This window comes from Artemia franciscana, chromosome 9, assembly GCF_032884065.1.
Source record: "Artemia franciscana chromosome 9, ASM3288406v1, whole genome shotgun sequence".
Lineage (NCBI taxonomy): Eukaryota > Metazoa > Arthropoda > Branchiopoda > Anostraca > Artemiidae > Artemia > Artemia franciscana.
In genome coordinates, this window is record NC_088871.1 from 24,154,922 (window position 1) to 24,167,359 (window position 12,438).

Sequence of the window (12,438 nt, forward strand, 5' to 3'; positions counted from 1 at the left end):
GATCCACAGACAGACAACTTATTTTTATATATATAGATATATATATATATATATATATAGATATATATAGATATATATATATATAGATATATATATATATATATATATATATATATATATATATATATATATATATATATATATATATATATATATATATATATATATATATATATATATATATATATATATCTTCTATATATATAAAAATAAGTTGTCTGTCTGTGTGTCTGTCAGGTGACGTCATGTTTCTGTGTCGACTGACGTCATGAAGTTAGTTATCGTCATTTTTGTTATGACGGTGACGTCATTAATGGTATTTAAGACATGCGTTCACGGAAAAATTTTTAATTGTAAAATGACTGAAGAACCTACAATGGCAACAGCCGAGGAAGCTGCTCAAAAAGTCTATGCCAAAAAACTTGCTGCTGATAGAGAAAGTAAGAAAAGAAAGCGTGCCGAGGAGTCACAAGAACAGCAAGAAAACAGGCTTGCAGCTGATAGAGAAAGTAAGAAAAGAAAGCGCGCGGGGGGGCTTGGGGGGGCGCGAAGCGCCCCACCAACTAGGTGTTGGGTTGGCGCGAAGCGCCAACCCAACAGCTAGTATATATATATATCTATATTCACAGGTGGGACATAGGGACACAACTACAATGGCGCGTAACTAATATGGCGCGTAACTAATATGGCGCGTAACGACTTACGCGCGCGGGGGGCTTGGGGGGGGGGGCGCGAAGCGCCCCCACCAACTAGGTGTTGGGGTGGCGCGAAGCGCCACCCCAACAGCTAGTAATTTATAAATATACAAAAAAATCATATGGAGCTTTTATTGCCTTTAACATGCGTTTATTTTCTCACTAGTCTTGCAAGAAGTCCAGTTTACCATCATCTGGAAGCAGGATAACTTCGGTAGTCATTACGCCCACGAAATCCACCTCTTCTTCCAAATCTATTACGATAACCAACTTTATTGCTGCCTGTTTCGGTGAACTTCTTAGCAATATCCTGCAATTCAGGCCTTACCACCTGATTCGCTTCAGAGAGGACTCTGATTAAATCATTTGCTTTGCTTCCATCCTTTCGTGAGAAGAATGTGTAAGCGGTACCAGTTTGGTTGGATCTTCCCGTTCTTCCTATCCTGTGTATATAATCTTCACTGTTTTGGGGATAATCGTAGTTAATCACGAAGTCTACGCCATCCACGTCTAGACCGCGAGCTGCAACATCTGTTGCCACCAATATATTTCTCCTACCACTTCTGAATGCATTGAGAATCTTATCTCGTTCCTCTTGAATTTTGTCACCATGGATTGCACCAACATTATGCCCAGCTCTGTAAATTGTTTTGGCAATAAATTCTACCCTTCTCTTAGTTGCCACGAAAATTATTATTTTTTTTTGCTGTTCTTTTGAGATTTCATTAAGAAATAAATGCAGCTTGCTGGCTTTCTCATCTTCCTCGCATATATCGACAATCTGCTTAATATTATGGCTGGCCGAGATATTCGTTGACCCGACGTTCAACATAATATGTTCGCCGAGAAAATCTTTGGCTAGACGTCTAACTTCCTTCGGCCAAGTGGCAGACCACATGAGAATTTGACAGTCCTGTCTCACTTGATCAAAAATTTTTCTAATTTGAGGTTCAAAACCCATATCAAGCATTCTATCTGCTTCGTCCAGGACGAGGTATGTACACTGCCTGAGATTTGTTTCTCTTGCTTCTAAGAAGTCATTCATTCTTCCAGGTGTAGCTATGCAGAGTTCAGCTCGTTCTAAATCGCGTAACTGAGGCCCTTTAGGAGAACCTCCATAGACACATGCACTTCTAATGCGAGATGGTTCTCCATATTTGTCAGCCACAACCTTGATCTGCTGAGCTAATTCTCTAGTTGGGGCCAAAACCAAAGCTATGGGTCCATTCCCCCTCGCCTCTTTCGCATTAATATGTTTAATATGAACAATAGACGGTAGTACAAAGGCCAACGTCTTTCCTGATCCTGTTGACGCCACACCCACCATATTTCTACCAGATAAAGCGATAGGCCATCCCTGAGCTTGAATTGGAGTTGGACTATCAAACCCTTGTGATGCCAACTGAGACTGTAAATAATCAGGAAACCCAGCTTCCTTAAAAGACGTAATCGGGCGAGGCACATCATCTCCTTCAACTAAAATTTCATTGGAAGCACGGTAACACTCTATATCCTCTTTAGATCTCTTCACGATATCAGAATGCGGAGAATACACATGTTTTTGATATGATTCTGAGCTACCCGTTATCTGTTTTGGCTTGAAAGAGTTTACGCCGGAATTGTCATAATATTCAAACCGTCTATTAAAAGACTCCTTAAAACGGGGATAGTATCCTCCTGCACTATCACCTTGTCTTCTAGTGTAGCTTTGTTTCAAATAGGTTGTTGACATTTTATTATATGATACGTTTGATAAACTATTTTTAAAATACGACAGGACATTGCATTTCTGCAAAATCAGAACAGTAACAACCAAAACGTTGCACAAGAATCATTCTACCATTCGATTACCAGCTTATGGAGCATTAGGAACCCCCATTGTGGCAAGATTGTTTTGCACTCTGTTAATTTTACAAAGCAATCATTTTAGTCTGAATTCTAAGGGTTTTCAACCCAAGAAATTTTCTGAAAACATGTGACGTAATATGTGATGTTTCTGAGAATACTGTTTCATCATTACGCAATAACATTATTTTTTCTATGACGTAATATTGTTTAAAGAAATAAAATGATGCCTCTAAGCACACTGGTTGGTCAAAAGAATTTCAATACTATTTTAAATTGCCATGGCACATATAAGTGAAGGGTTCAAAGGGCATTATACCATATAAATTAGTATACTACTGCTACTAACAACTCACCGCACCATCAAGCCAACTGGGACCAACACAGCTACGCACGCTTTTCTGCCATCCTAATTTACTGAAAGCCACCCTCTTTACAGCTTCCCAGGAAGTTCCCATTTCCCTTAATTCTTTCTTTACGACATCCTTCCACCCAGGCCGCGGACAACCTGCTTTCCGTTTAGGCCTCGACGCTTGGTCGAAAAGGACAACCTCCGGCAATATGTCATCCTTTACCTGCAGAACGTGCCCTAGTTGTTTTCAACCTTTCACTCATTGTAGCCCTAGAAAGCTAAATTGTACCACACATTTCGTACAGAATACTGTTTGATATGCGGTCAGTCCTCCGGGTACCCAGAACAATCCGTAGTCTCTGGAACATGTCTAGGAAATTTGCAGTCGTTGTTCTGAGTGCCTCTGCTTCAAAACCATATTTGGCCACTGCCATCACTACAGCTTCCAATAATCTAATCTTGGTTTAAAGACTTATCTTGCTATTCTTACAAACTTTTTTCATCAGTGAAAAAAAAAAACACTCTGAGCCTTGGCTGTTCTAATTTTAAAATCTTCAATGCTCCCACCGTCTTTGCTAATAATACTAGAATTAAAAGAGAGATAGGCTGAACATCTTGAGAGTGTGCTAAACCGAGATAGAGTTGCAGGAAAAGATATAAAGGAATATGAAAAGTTTGTGATATCTTGGATGTGAAGGAAGATTTATTTTGTGAGGAAGAATTAGTGAAAGTAGTAAAAGGATTAGAAAAGAATAAGGTCACAGTTGCTGATAGTGTGGTAAATTCTTAAATGTGGTTGCTCTGAGGATAGGATAGAAATCTATATATATATATAAAAATAAGTTGTATGTGTGTTATGTCTGTCTGTCTGTCTGTCTGTCTGTCGAGTGACGTCATTATATGACGTCTGAATTATTTCATCATATACCAATTCAGAAACGAATGTATTCAAGCCGAAGTAGCTGAGTTGATAAAACGTTATCTTCCAGGTTCCAGGTCCGAGAGGTTCCAGGTTCGAACCTTGGCTTTAGCATTAATACAAAAGAAGAAAAAAACTAAAAAAGGTAAAAACTACAAGAAAATACTAAAAAAACTAAAAAAGCTAAAAAACTAAAAAAAATGAAAAAAAAGGTAAAAAAACTAAAAAATAAATAAAAAAAACTAAAAAAAGGTAAAAACTTCAAAAAAAAACTAAAAAGAAAAAAAACTAAAAACTAGTAAAAAAACTAAAAAAAACTAAAAACCGAGAAAGAAAAAAAAGAAAAAAAGGAAAAAAACTGAAAAATAAAGGAGAAAAAGAAAACTAAAAACCGGGACACAGGGAATATAAACGACGACCAGGACACTCAAAGAGAAATTACAGACTGGGACACTGGGACACAAATAACGACCGGGACACTCAAAGATAAATTACAGACCGGGACAACGGGACACAGGGAATATAAATGACGAACGGGACGCTCAAAGAGAAATTACAGACTGGGACACTGGGACACAAATGATGACCGGGATACTGGGAATATAAATGACGACCGGGACACAGGGACACAACTACAAGGGGGATGCCGGGGGCACAGGGGGATATATAAATGACGATGGGGACACAGGGAACGTTCGATTAGCAATCACCATCAGCAAAGCTCAAGGGCAATCATTAGAATAATCAGGTATAGATCTGAATACGGATTATTTTTCCCATGGACAATTTTATGTTGCATGTTCAAGAGTTGGTAAACCTGACATTCTATTTCTATGCACAGACAATGGGAAATCGAAGAATGTTGTATATTCGCAAGTTTTACGTAGTTAAAAACATACATATATATATATCTTTCTATATTCACAGGTGGGACACAGGGACACAACTACAATGGCGTGTAACTAATATGGCACGTAACGACTAACGCGCGTGGGGGGGGGGGGGCGCGAAGCGCCCCCACCAACTAGGTGTTGGGTTGGCGCGAAGCGCCACACCAACAGCTAGTAATATATATATAGATAAAAGTATATACATAGATAAAAATAAGTTGTTTGTGAGTTATGTCTGTTACACTATGTCTGTTACGCCAGATTATATCTTCTATATATATAAAGAAAACAAACTAATTGGTAAAAATTGGGAATTTCATAAATTTTTTGAAATATTTTGACAATAGATTAAAGTAATTCGAAAACCTTAAAACAGATAGGCTACTTAAAATTCTGAGGTTTATTATAAATTGTTGAGCTTTAGCAAGCTTGGCACGTACAGAGGAATTAATAGTATAGATCTTAAAATGACAGAAGAAACAGCCGAGGAAGCTGCTCAAATAGTTAATTCAAAGAAAAATGTTAGTGTAAATCCTACAATGGCAGAAAAAACAGCCAAGCAGCTCCCACCCCAACAGCTAGTATATATATATATATATATATATACTAGCTGTTAGGGTGGCGCTTCGCGCCACCCCAACACCTAGTTGGTGGGGCGCTTCGCGCCCCCCCAAACCCCCCGCGCGCGTAAGTCGTTACGCGCCACATTAGTTACGCGCCATTGTAATTGTGTCCCTGTGTCCCACCTGTGAATAGAGATAGATATAAATATATGTTTTTAACTACGTAAAACATACGAATATACAACAATCTTCGCTGTCCCATTGTCTGTGCATATAAATAAATTGTCAGGTTTACTGACTCTTGAACATGCAACATATTATTGTCCATGGGAAAAACAATCCGTATTCAGATCTATACCTCATTATTCTAATGATGTGTCCCTGTGTCCCGGTCGTTATTTATATTCCCTGTGTCCCGGTCGTCATTTGTGTCCCGGTGTCAATTCTCTGTTTGTAATTTCTCTTTGAGTGTCCCGGTCGTCATTTATATTCCCTGTGTCCCGGTGTCCCGGTCGTCATTTGTGTCCCGGTGTGCCGGTCTGTAATTTCTATTCAAACAATCCCTGTGTCCCGGTCGTCATTTATATATCCCGCCTGTGCCCCCGGCGTCCCCGTTGTAGTTGTGTCCCTGTGAGTATTTTTTCTTTTTAGTTTTTTTTTAGTTTTTTACCTTTTTTCAGTTTTCTTTTTCTTCTTTATTTTTCAGCGTCACTATGAAGTACATATCGACGAACCTTTGTTTTTTTTTAACTTAAATCTGGTAGGCATTGATGACCTTATCCAAGTCAAAATCCCAAACCCAATCATCATCGCTATCATTTTCAGTTTTGATATGTTTTGACTCTCGCTGTCCAGGTGGATTTTCATCTAACTGCGCGGTTTTGCGTTCTTTAGCCGCAAGCCTGTTTTCTTGCTGTTCTTGTGATTCCCCGGCACGCTTTCTTTTCTTACTTTCTCTATCAGCTGCAAGCCTCTTTTCTTGCTGTTCTTGTGATTCCTCGGAACGCTTTCTTTTCTTACTTTCTCTATCAGCAGCAAGTTTTTTGGCATAAACTCTTTGAGCAGCTTTCTCGGCTGTTGCCATTGTAGGTTCTTCAGTCATTTTACAATTAAACATTTTTCCGTGAACAAATGTCTTAAATACCGTTAATGACGTCACCGTCATAGCAAAAATGACGACAACTAATTTCATGACGTCAGTCGACACAGAAACATGACGTCACCTGACAGACAGACACACAGACAGACAACTTATTTATATATATATAGATATATATATATATATATATATATATATATATATACATATATATATATATATATATGTGTGTGTGTGTGTGTGTGTGTGTGTGTGTGTGTGTGTGTGTGTGTGTGTGTGTGTGTGTGTGTGTGTGTGTGTGTGTGTGTGTGTGTGTGTGTGTGTGTGTGTGTGTGTGTGTGTGTGTGTGTGTGTGTGTGTGTGTGTGTGTGTGTGTGTGTGTGTGTGTGTGTGTGTGTGTGTGTGTGTGTGTGTGTGTGTGTGTGTGTGTGTGTGTGTGTGTGTGTGTGTGTGTGTGTGTGTGTGTGTGTGTGTGTGTGTGTGTGTGTGTGTGTGTGTGTGTGTGTGTGTGTGTGTGTGTGTGTGTGTGTGTGTGTGTGTGTGTGTGTGTGTGTGTGTGTGTGTGTGTGTGTGTGTGTGTGTGTGTGTGTGTGTGTGTGTGTGTGTGTGTGTGTGTGTGTGTGTGTGTGTGTGTGTGTGTGTGTGTGTGTGTGTGTGTGTGTGTGTGTGTGTGTGTGTGTGTGTGTGTGTGTGTGTGTGTGTGTGTGTGTGTGTGTGTGTGTGTGTGTGTGTGTGTGTGTGTGTGTGTGTGTGTGTGTGTGTGTGTGTGTGTGTGTGTGTGTGTGTGTGTGTGTGTGTGTGTGTGTGTGTGTGTGTGTGTGTGTGTGTGTGTGTGTGTGTGTGTGTGTGTGTGTGTGTGTGTGTGTGTGTGTGTGTGTGTGTGTGTGTGTGTGTGTGTGTGTGTGTGTGTGTGTGTGTGTGTGTGTGTGTGTGTGTGTGTGTGTGTGTGTGTGTGTGTGTGTGTGTGTGTGTGTGTGTGTGTGTGTGTGTGTGTGTGTGTGTGTGTGTGTGTGTGTGTGTGTGTGTGTGTGTGTGTGTGTGTGTGTGTGTGTGTGTGTGTGTGTGTGTGTGTGTGTGTGTGTGTGTGTGTGTGTGTGTGTGTGTGTGTGTGTGTGTGTGTGTGTGTGTGTGTGTGTGTGTGTGTGTGTGTGTGTTAAGTTTGTCAGAATTCCTTGTTTTGTGTTTGGGTTACTATTAGTGCCAGTCATCCTACTTAAGTTATTTGAAATGTTAAAAAAAAACTATTTTGTGACAAATTTACCACGAATTAATAGTGTCGTAAATGTCCTTCTGTTGCTGTTTTGGATATTTTGATGATCTCGGTATCGGCAAAAATGTTTTACATTTGGCTCATATTTTTCCGTTTTCAGGAAGACACCATGACACGATTGGCGTCGAAGATATGGAAATAACAGCTATGTTCTTCTTTATTTCGGTCTCAAACTTCTTGATTGAGATACGTGGAGACGCTGAGGCATTTAAGCTTTATGATGACCTCTTAACCGATTATAACCGAGTCATTCGTCCTGTTGGGAACGACTCAGATACACTAACTGTGAAATTGGGGCTTCGAATGTCACAATTAATTGATGTTGTAAGTTAACTTTCCTACTAGTTGGAACTCTAGCTGAAACTAAATTAAGATTTTGGAGTTTGAAGAAGACAAGATATAGCTAACGTCTTTATTTCTTTTGTCATTATGAAATACATATCGGTGAACCTTTGTTGTCTTTTTTTAAATGGCATAGTAGGCATTAATTTGAGCCTTTTCTTGATGTCATTACGTCCAAATGGACCTTCAATTAGAGGAAGTGCCTTTGTTAAATTACATTTTTTTTTTATTGGACATTTCACTTTTGCCTTGACTTGTCTTTTGTCATTATGAAATACATATAACCGAACCTTTGTTTCTTTGAATTGTTCAACTGGTGGGACAAAAACTTCTTTTTCTTCTAAAGATTTGTCATTTATAACACATGTAACTTTTGGTTTTTTGGGTTTTGTCTCATTTGTTTGGATCGTTTTAACTCGGCTTGTCTCTTGTTATTATGAAATCCGCATCGCCGAACCTTTGTTTTTTTTATAAAAAAAAGGTATGGTACGCATTGATTACCTTATCCATGTCAAAATCCCAAACCCGTCACCATCGCTATTATTTTCAATTTTGACAAGTTTTGATTCTTGCTATAAGAAACATAGCGTAACGAGTGAAGGATTGAGGGTATCCCCCTCATATACGGAATAATTTCTGTTTGTTTTGGCCTTTGATATTACTCCTTACATTCATCTGAAAAATACGTTTTTTTTAGTTAATACCGACTTATATTACATTATAATCAAGATAGAACATTGAAATTCTTAGAGAAAAATTGTGAAGCCTTAAGGATGTAAAGTTATAGAAAAGTCGTCTTAAACTCTTTGAATCCGAAACTCAATATATGCCAGATGTTCGCTTTGTTTGTGCTTATGATTTAGTTCTAAGGCCATCTAAAGAAATTACTACTAATACGTGAAAAGAGGCTGAGTACTTGGGCCAGATTTTGGCCAACAAAAACAAACAGTTTCGAACATTGAGGCAAAAACTCTTCTTGGCTTACCTTATTTTCACTGTTAGATGTTTCTAAATAAAAATTTGATTTTTTGTTTTATTTTAAAAACCAGGTTTCTCTCATGTGAAAGCATACAAAATCTTTGTTTTGGACAAGTTAGAAATCTAGTTACAGCCCTTTGTATTTCATCGTTCTAAAACTACATTAAAATACAATTTTTTTCTTTTTTAGAATTTGAAAAACCAAATAATGACTACTAGTATGTGGGTAGAACAGGTATGTTTTAATATTTTTTCCTTTCTTTCTGTGTTTAAGCTAATTTTCTGTTAATCATTTAAATTACATACGTTAAAAAGAATCAAATTAGAGGCACACTAATTTTACAACCTATAAAACAGGAGTTTTTAATCAGTCACTACTACCTAAAAACAGCTTTTGCCTCCCGTTGCGAAATTGTTGTCCTGTTGAGAAGCCAACAAGACCACAAATTCTTTTGATCTAAAATAACTTTAGGCCTTTCCCATAGACAAACCAAATTCTAGGAAGAAGAACCCATAAACGAAGACCCACAGACCACCAAAACCTACAATTCTGATTTCCAGCAAGTTTGTCGCAGTCGTAACGTAGAATAAGAGCACCCATCCTGCGGTCCAAAATATCAAATAGACCTGCAACAACAATACCATGGTAGCACCAATTTATTTTGAAGCGAACGGGAATAAAATAGAATTTTATTTCTTCATAGAAGACACTATGCGCATACTTGTAATACTACTTCTACGGCTACTGTAATTAATGACACTAAAGGCATCAAGTTGAAACGTTTAAGGGGAGTTTCAATTAAACAAACAAGAGCTAAGAGCTCATATGGCACTTTTGACGAGGTCGGAATAGCCAAGAGCTCATATGGTATGAGCTCTAACAAAATCCTAAGAATCAATAGATTGCTTTAAAAGGAATATCAGAGGGTTAATGCCGGTCGGGATTTAAAGTAAGAGCTCTGAGTCACGAGGTCCTTCTGAATATCAAAATTCATTAAGATCCGATCACCCACTCGTAAGTAAAAAAAACCTCAATTTTTATAATTTTTCCTCTCCCTTCAGCCCCCCAGATGGTCAAATCGGGGAAAACAACTTTATCAAGTCAATTTGTGCAGCTCCCTGACACACCTACCAATTTCCATCGTCCTAGCACGTCCAGAAGCACCAAACTCGCCAAAGCACTGAACCCCACCACCTAACTCCACCAAAGCGAGCGGATCCATTCCGGTTACGTTAATCACGTATCTACGACATTTATAAGCGTTTTACAAGATTTCCAGTTTCCCCCTCCAACTCCCCCCAATGTTAAAAGATCTGGGCGGGATTTGAAATAAGAGCTCTGAGACATGAGTTCCTTCTAAATATCAAATTTCCTTAAGATCCGGTCACCTCTTCTTAAGTTAAAAATACCTCAATTTTTCTTATTTTTACAAATTAACAGCCCCCAGCTCCCTCGAAGAGAAAGGATCCGTACCAATTATGTCAATGTCGTATATATAGCTTGTACTTATTCTTCCCATCAAGTTTCATCCCCATCTCTCCACTCTAAGGGTTTTCCAAGATTTCCGGTTTCCAAGATTTCCGGTTTCCAAGATTTCTGTTTTCCCCCTCCAGCCCTCTATGTCCCCGGATCCGATTCGAATTAAAAATGGAGCATCTGAGACATATGATTTTTCTATATTTCAAGTTTTATTAAGATCCCGATCACCCATTCGTAACATACCTCGATTTTCACGTTTTTCAAGAATTCCGGTTTCCCCCTCCAACTCCCTTCAATTTCACCGGATCTGGTCGAGATTTAAAATGAGAGTCCTAAAACAAAAGATCCTCCTAGATATCAAATTTCATTAAGATCTGATCACCCGTTCGTAAGTTACAAATACCTCATTTTTTTAATTTTTCCAAATTATGTCCCCCCCCCCCCCAACTCCACCAAACATAGTATATCCGGTCCGGTTATGTCAGTCACCTATCTTGGACTTGTGCTTATTCTTTCCACCAAGTTTCATCCTGATCTCTCCGCTTTGAGTGTTTTCCAAGATTTCCGGCCCTCTCCCCTTATGACACTGGATCAGGTCGGGATTTAAAATAAGAGATCTGAGTTTCGAGGTCCTTTTAAATAATAAATTTTATTAAGATACGATCACTCTTTCGTAACTCAAAAATACCTAGTTTTGTCTAATGTTTTGGAAGTAAAAACTCAAGCAGATCCATTCCGATTATGTCAATCCCGTATCTAGGACTTGTGCTTATTTTTCCCACCAAGTTTCATCCCAGTCCCTCCACTCTAAGCGTTTTCCAAGATTTTAGGCTCCCCCCCAACTTCCTCTTCACCAGATCCGGTTGGGATTAAAAATAAGAGCTCTGAGACACGATATCCTTCTAAAGATCAAATTTCATTAAGATCCGACCACTCCTTCGTAAGTTAAAAATACCTCATTTTCTTAATTTTTCAGAATCAGCCCAGCTCCCCCAAAGAGAGCGGATCCGTTCCGGTTATTTCAATCACGTATCTAGGACTTACGATTATTTTTACCATTAAGTTTCATCCCAATTTCCCCACTCTAAGCGTTTTCCAAAATTTTAGGTCCCCAACTCCCCCAAAATTCACCGGATCCGGTCAGGATTTAAAATAAGAGCTCTGAGATACGATATCCTTCCAAAAATCAAATTTCATTAAGATCCTATCACTCCTTGAGAAGTAAGCCTCCCCTAACTCCCCCAAATAGAGCGGATCCATTCCGGTATGTCAATCACGTATCTAGGACTTGTGTTTATTTTTCCCACCAGGTTTTATCCCGATCTCTCAACTCTCAGCGTTTTCCAAGATTTTAAGTTCCCCCCTCAATTCCTCCCAAGTGTCACCGGATCAAGTCGGGATTTAAAATAAGAGCTCTGAGACGCGATATTCTTCCAAACTTTAAATTTCATTAAGATCCGATCACTCCTTCGTAAGTTAAAAATACCTCATTTTTTCTAATTGTCAGAATTACCCCCCCCCCCCAGACTCCCCCAAACAGAGCAGATCTATTCCGGTTATATAAATCACGTATCTAGGACTTGTGCTTATTTTTCCCACCATGTTTTATCCCAATCTCTCACCTCTAAGCGTTTTCCGAGATTTTAAGTTCCCCCTCAATTCCCCCCAAATGTCACCGGATCAAGTCGGGATTTAAAATAAGAGCTCTGAGACGCGATATCCTTCCAAAAATCAAATTTAATTAAGATCCTATCAGTCCTTCGTAAGTTAAAAACACCTCATTTTTTTATTTTTTCAGAATTAACCCTCCCCCCCCAACTCCCCCAAAGAGAGCGGATCTGTTCCGGTTATGTCAATCACGTGTCTAGGACTTGTGCTTGTTTTTCCCACCAAGTTTAATCCCGATCCCTCAACTTTAAGCGTTTTCCGAGATTTTAGGTTCCCCCCTCAATTCCCCCCAATGTCACCGGATCCAGTCGGGATTTAAAATAAGAGCTCTGAGACA

At 38.9% G+C, this 12,438-nt stretch overlaps 3 protein-coding genes across 5 annotated transcripts in view; 1 reads left to right on the plus strand and 2 right to left on the minus strand.

The window, feature by feature from the left end:
- The window catches only part of LOC136031174 (acetylcholine receptor subunit alpha-L1-like), a 185,825-nt gene that overhangs the window by 150,225 nt on the left and 23,162 nt on the right, over positions 1 to 12,438 (minus strand). The gene's annotated exons all lie outside the window — the stretch shown is intronic.
- Positions 1 to 12,438, plus strand: part of LOC136031173 (acetylcholine receptor subunit alpha-like 1) — an 83,672-nt gene that overhangs the window by 12,983 nt on the left and 58,251 nt on the right. Inside the window, exons 2-3 of one of the 2 annotated variants that reach the window (XM_065710522.1) lie at positions 7,734 to 7,957; positions 9,144 to 9,188. In XM_065710522.1, coding sequence (XP_065566594.1) covers positions 7,766 to 7,957; positions 9,144 to 9,188 — 237 coding nt within the window. In that variant the 5' untranslated portion in view covers positions 7,734 to 7,765. The remainder of the gene's footprint in view (positions 1 to 7,733; positions 7,958 to 9,143; positions 9,189 to 12,438) is intronic. The other variant, XM_065710523.1, reaches the window with a different exon arrangement.
- LOC136031175 (probable ATP-dependent RNA helicase DDX5) lies at positions 239 to 3,703 on the minus strand. The gene has a single exon (XM_065710529.1). It carries the CDS (start codon positions 2,425 to 2,427, stop codon positions 886 to 888), a length of 1,542 nt encoding a protein of 513 aa, XP_065566601.1. The 5' UTR covers positions 2,428 to 3,703; the 3' UTR covers positions 239 to 885.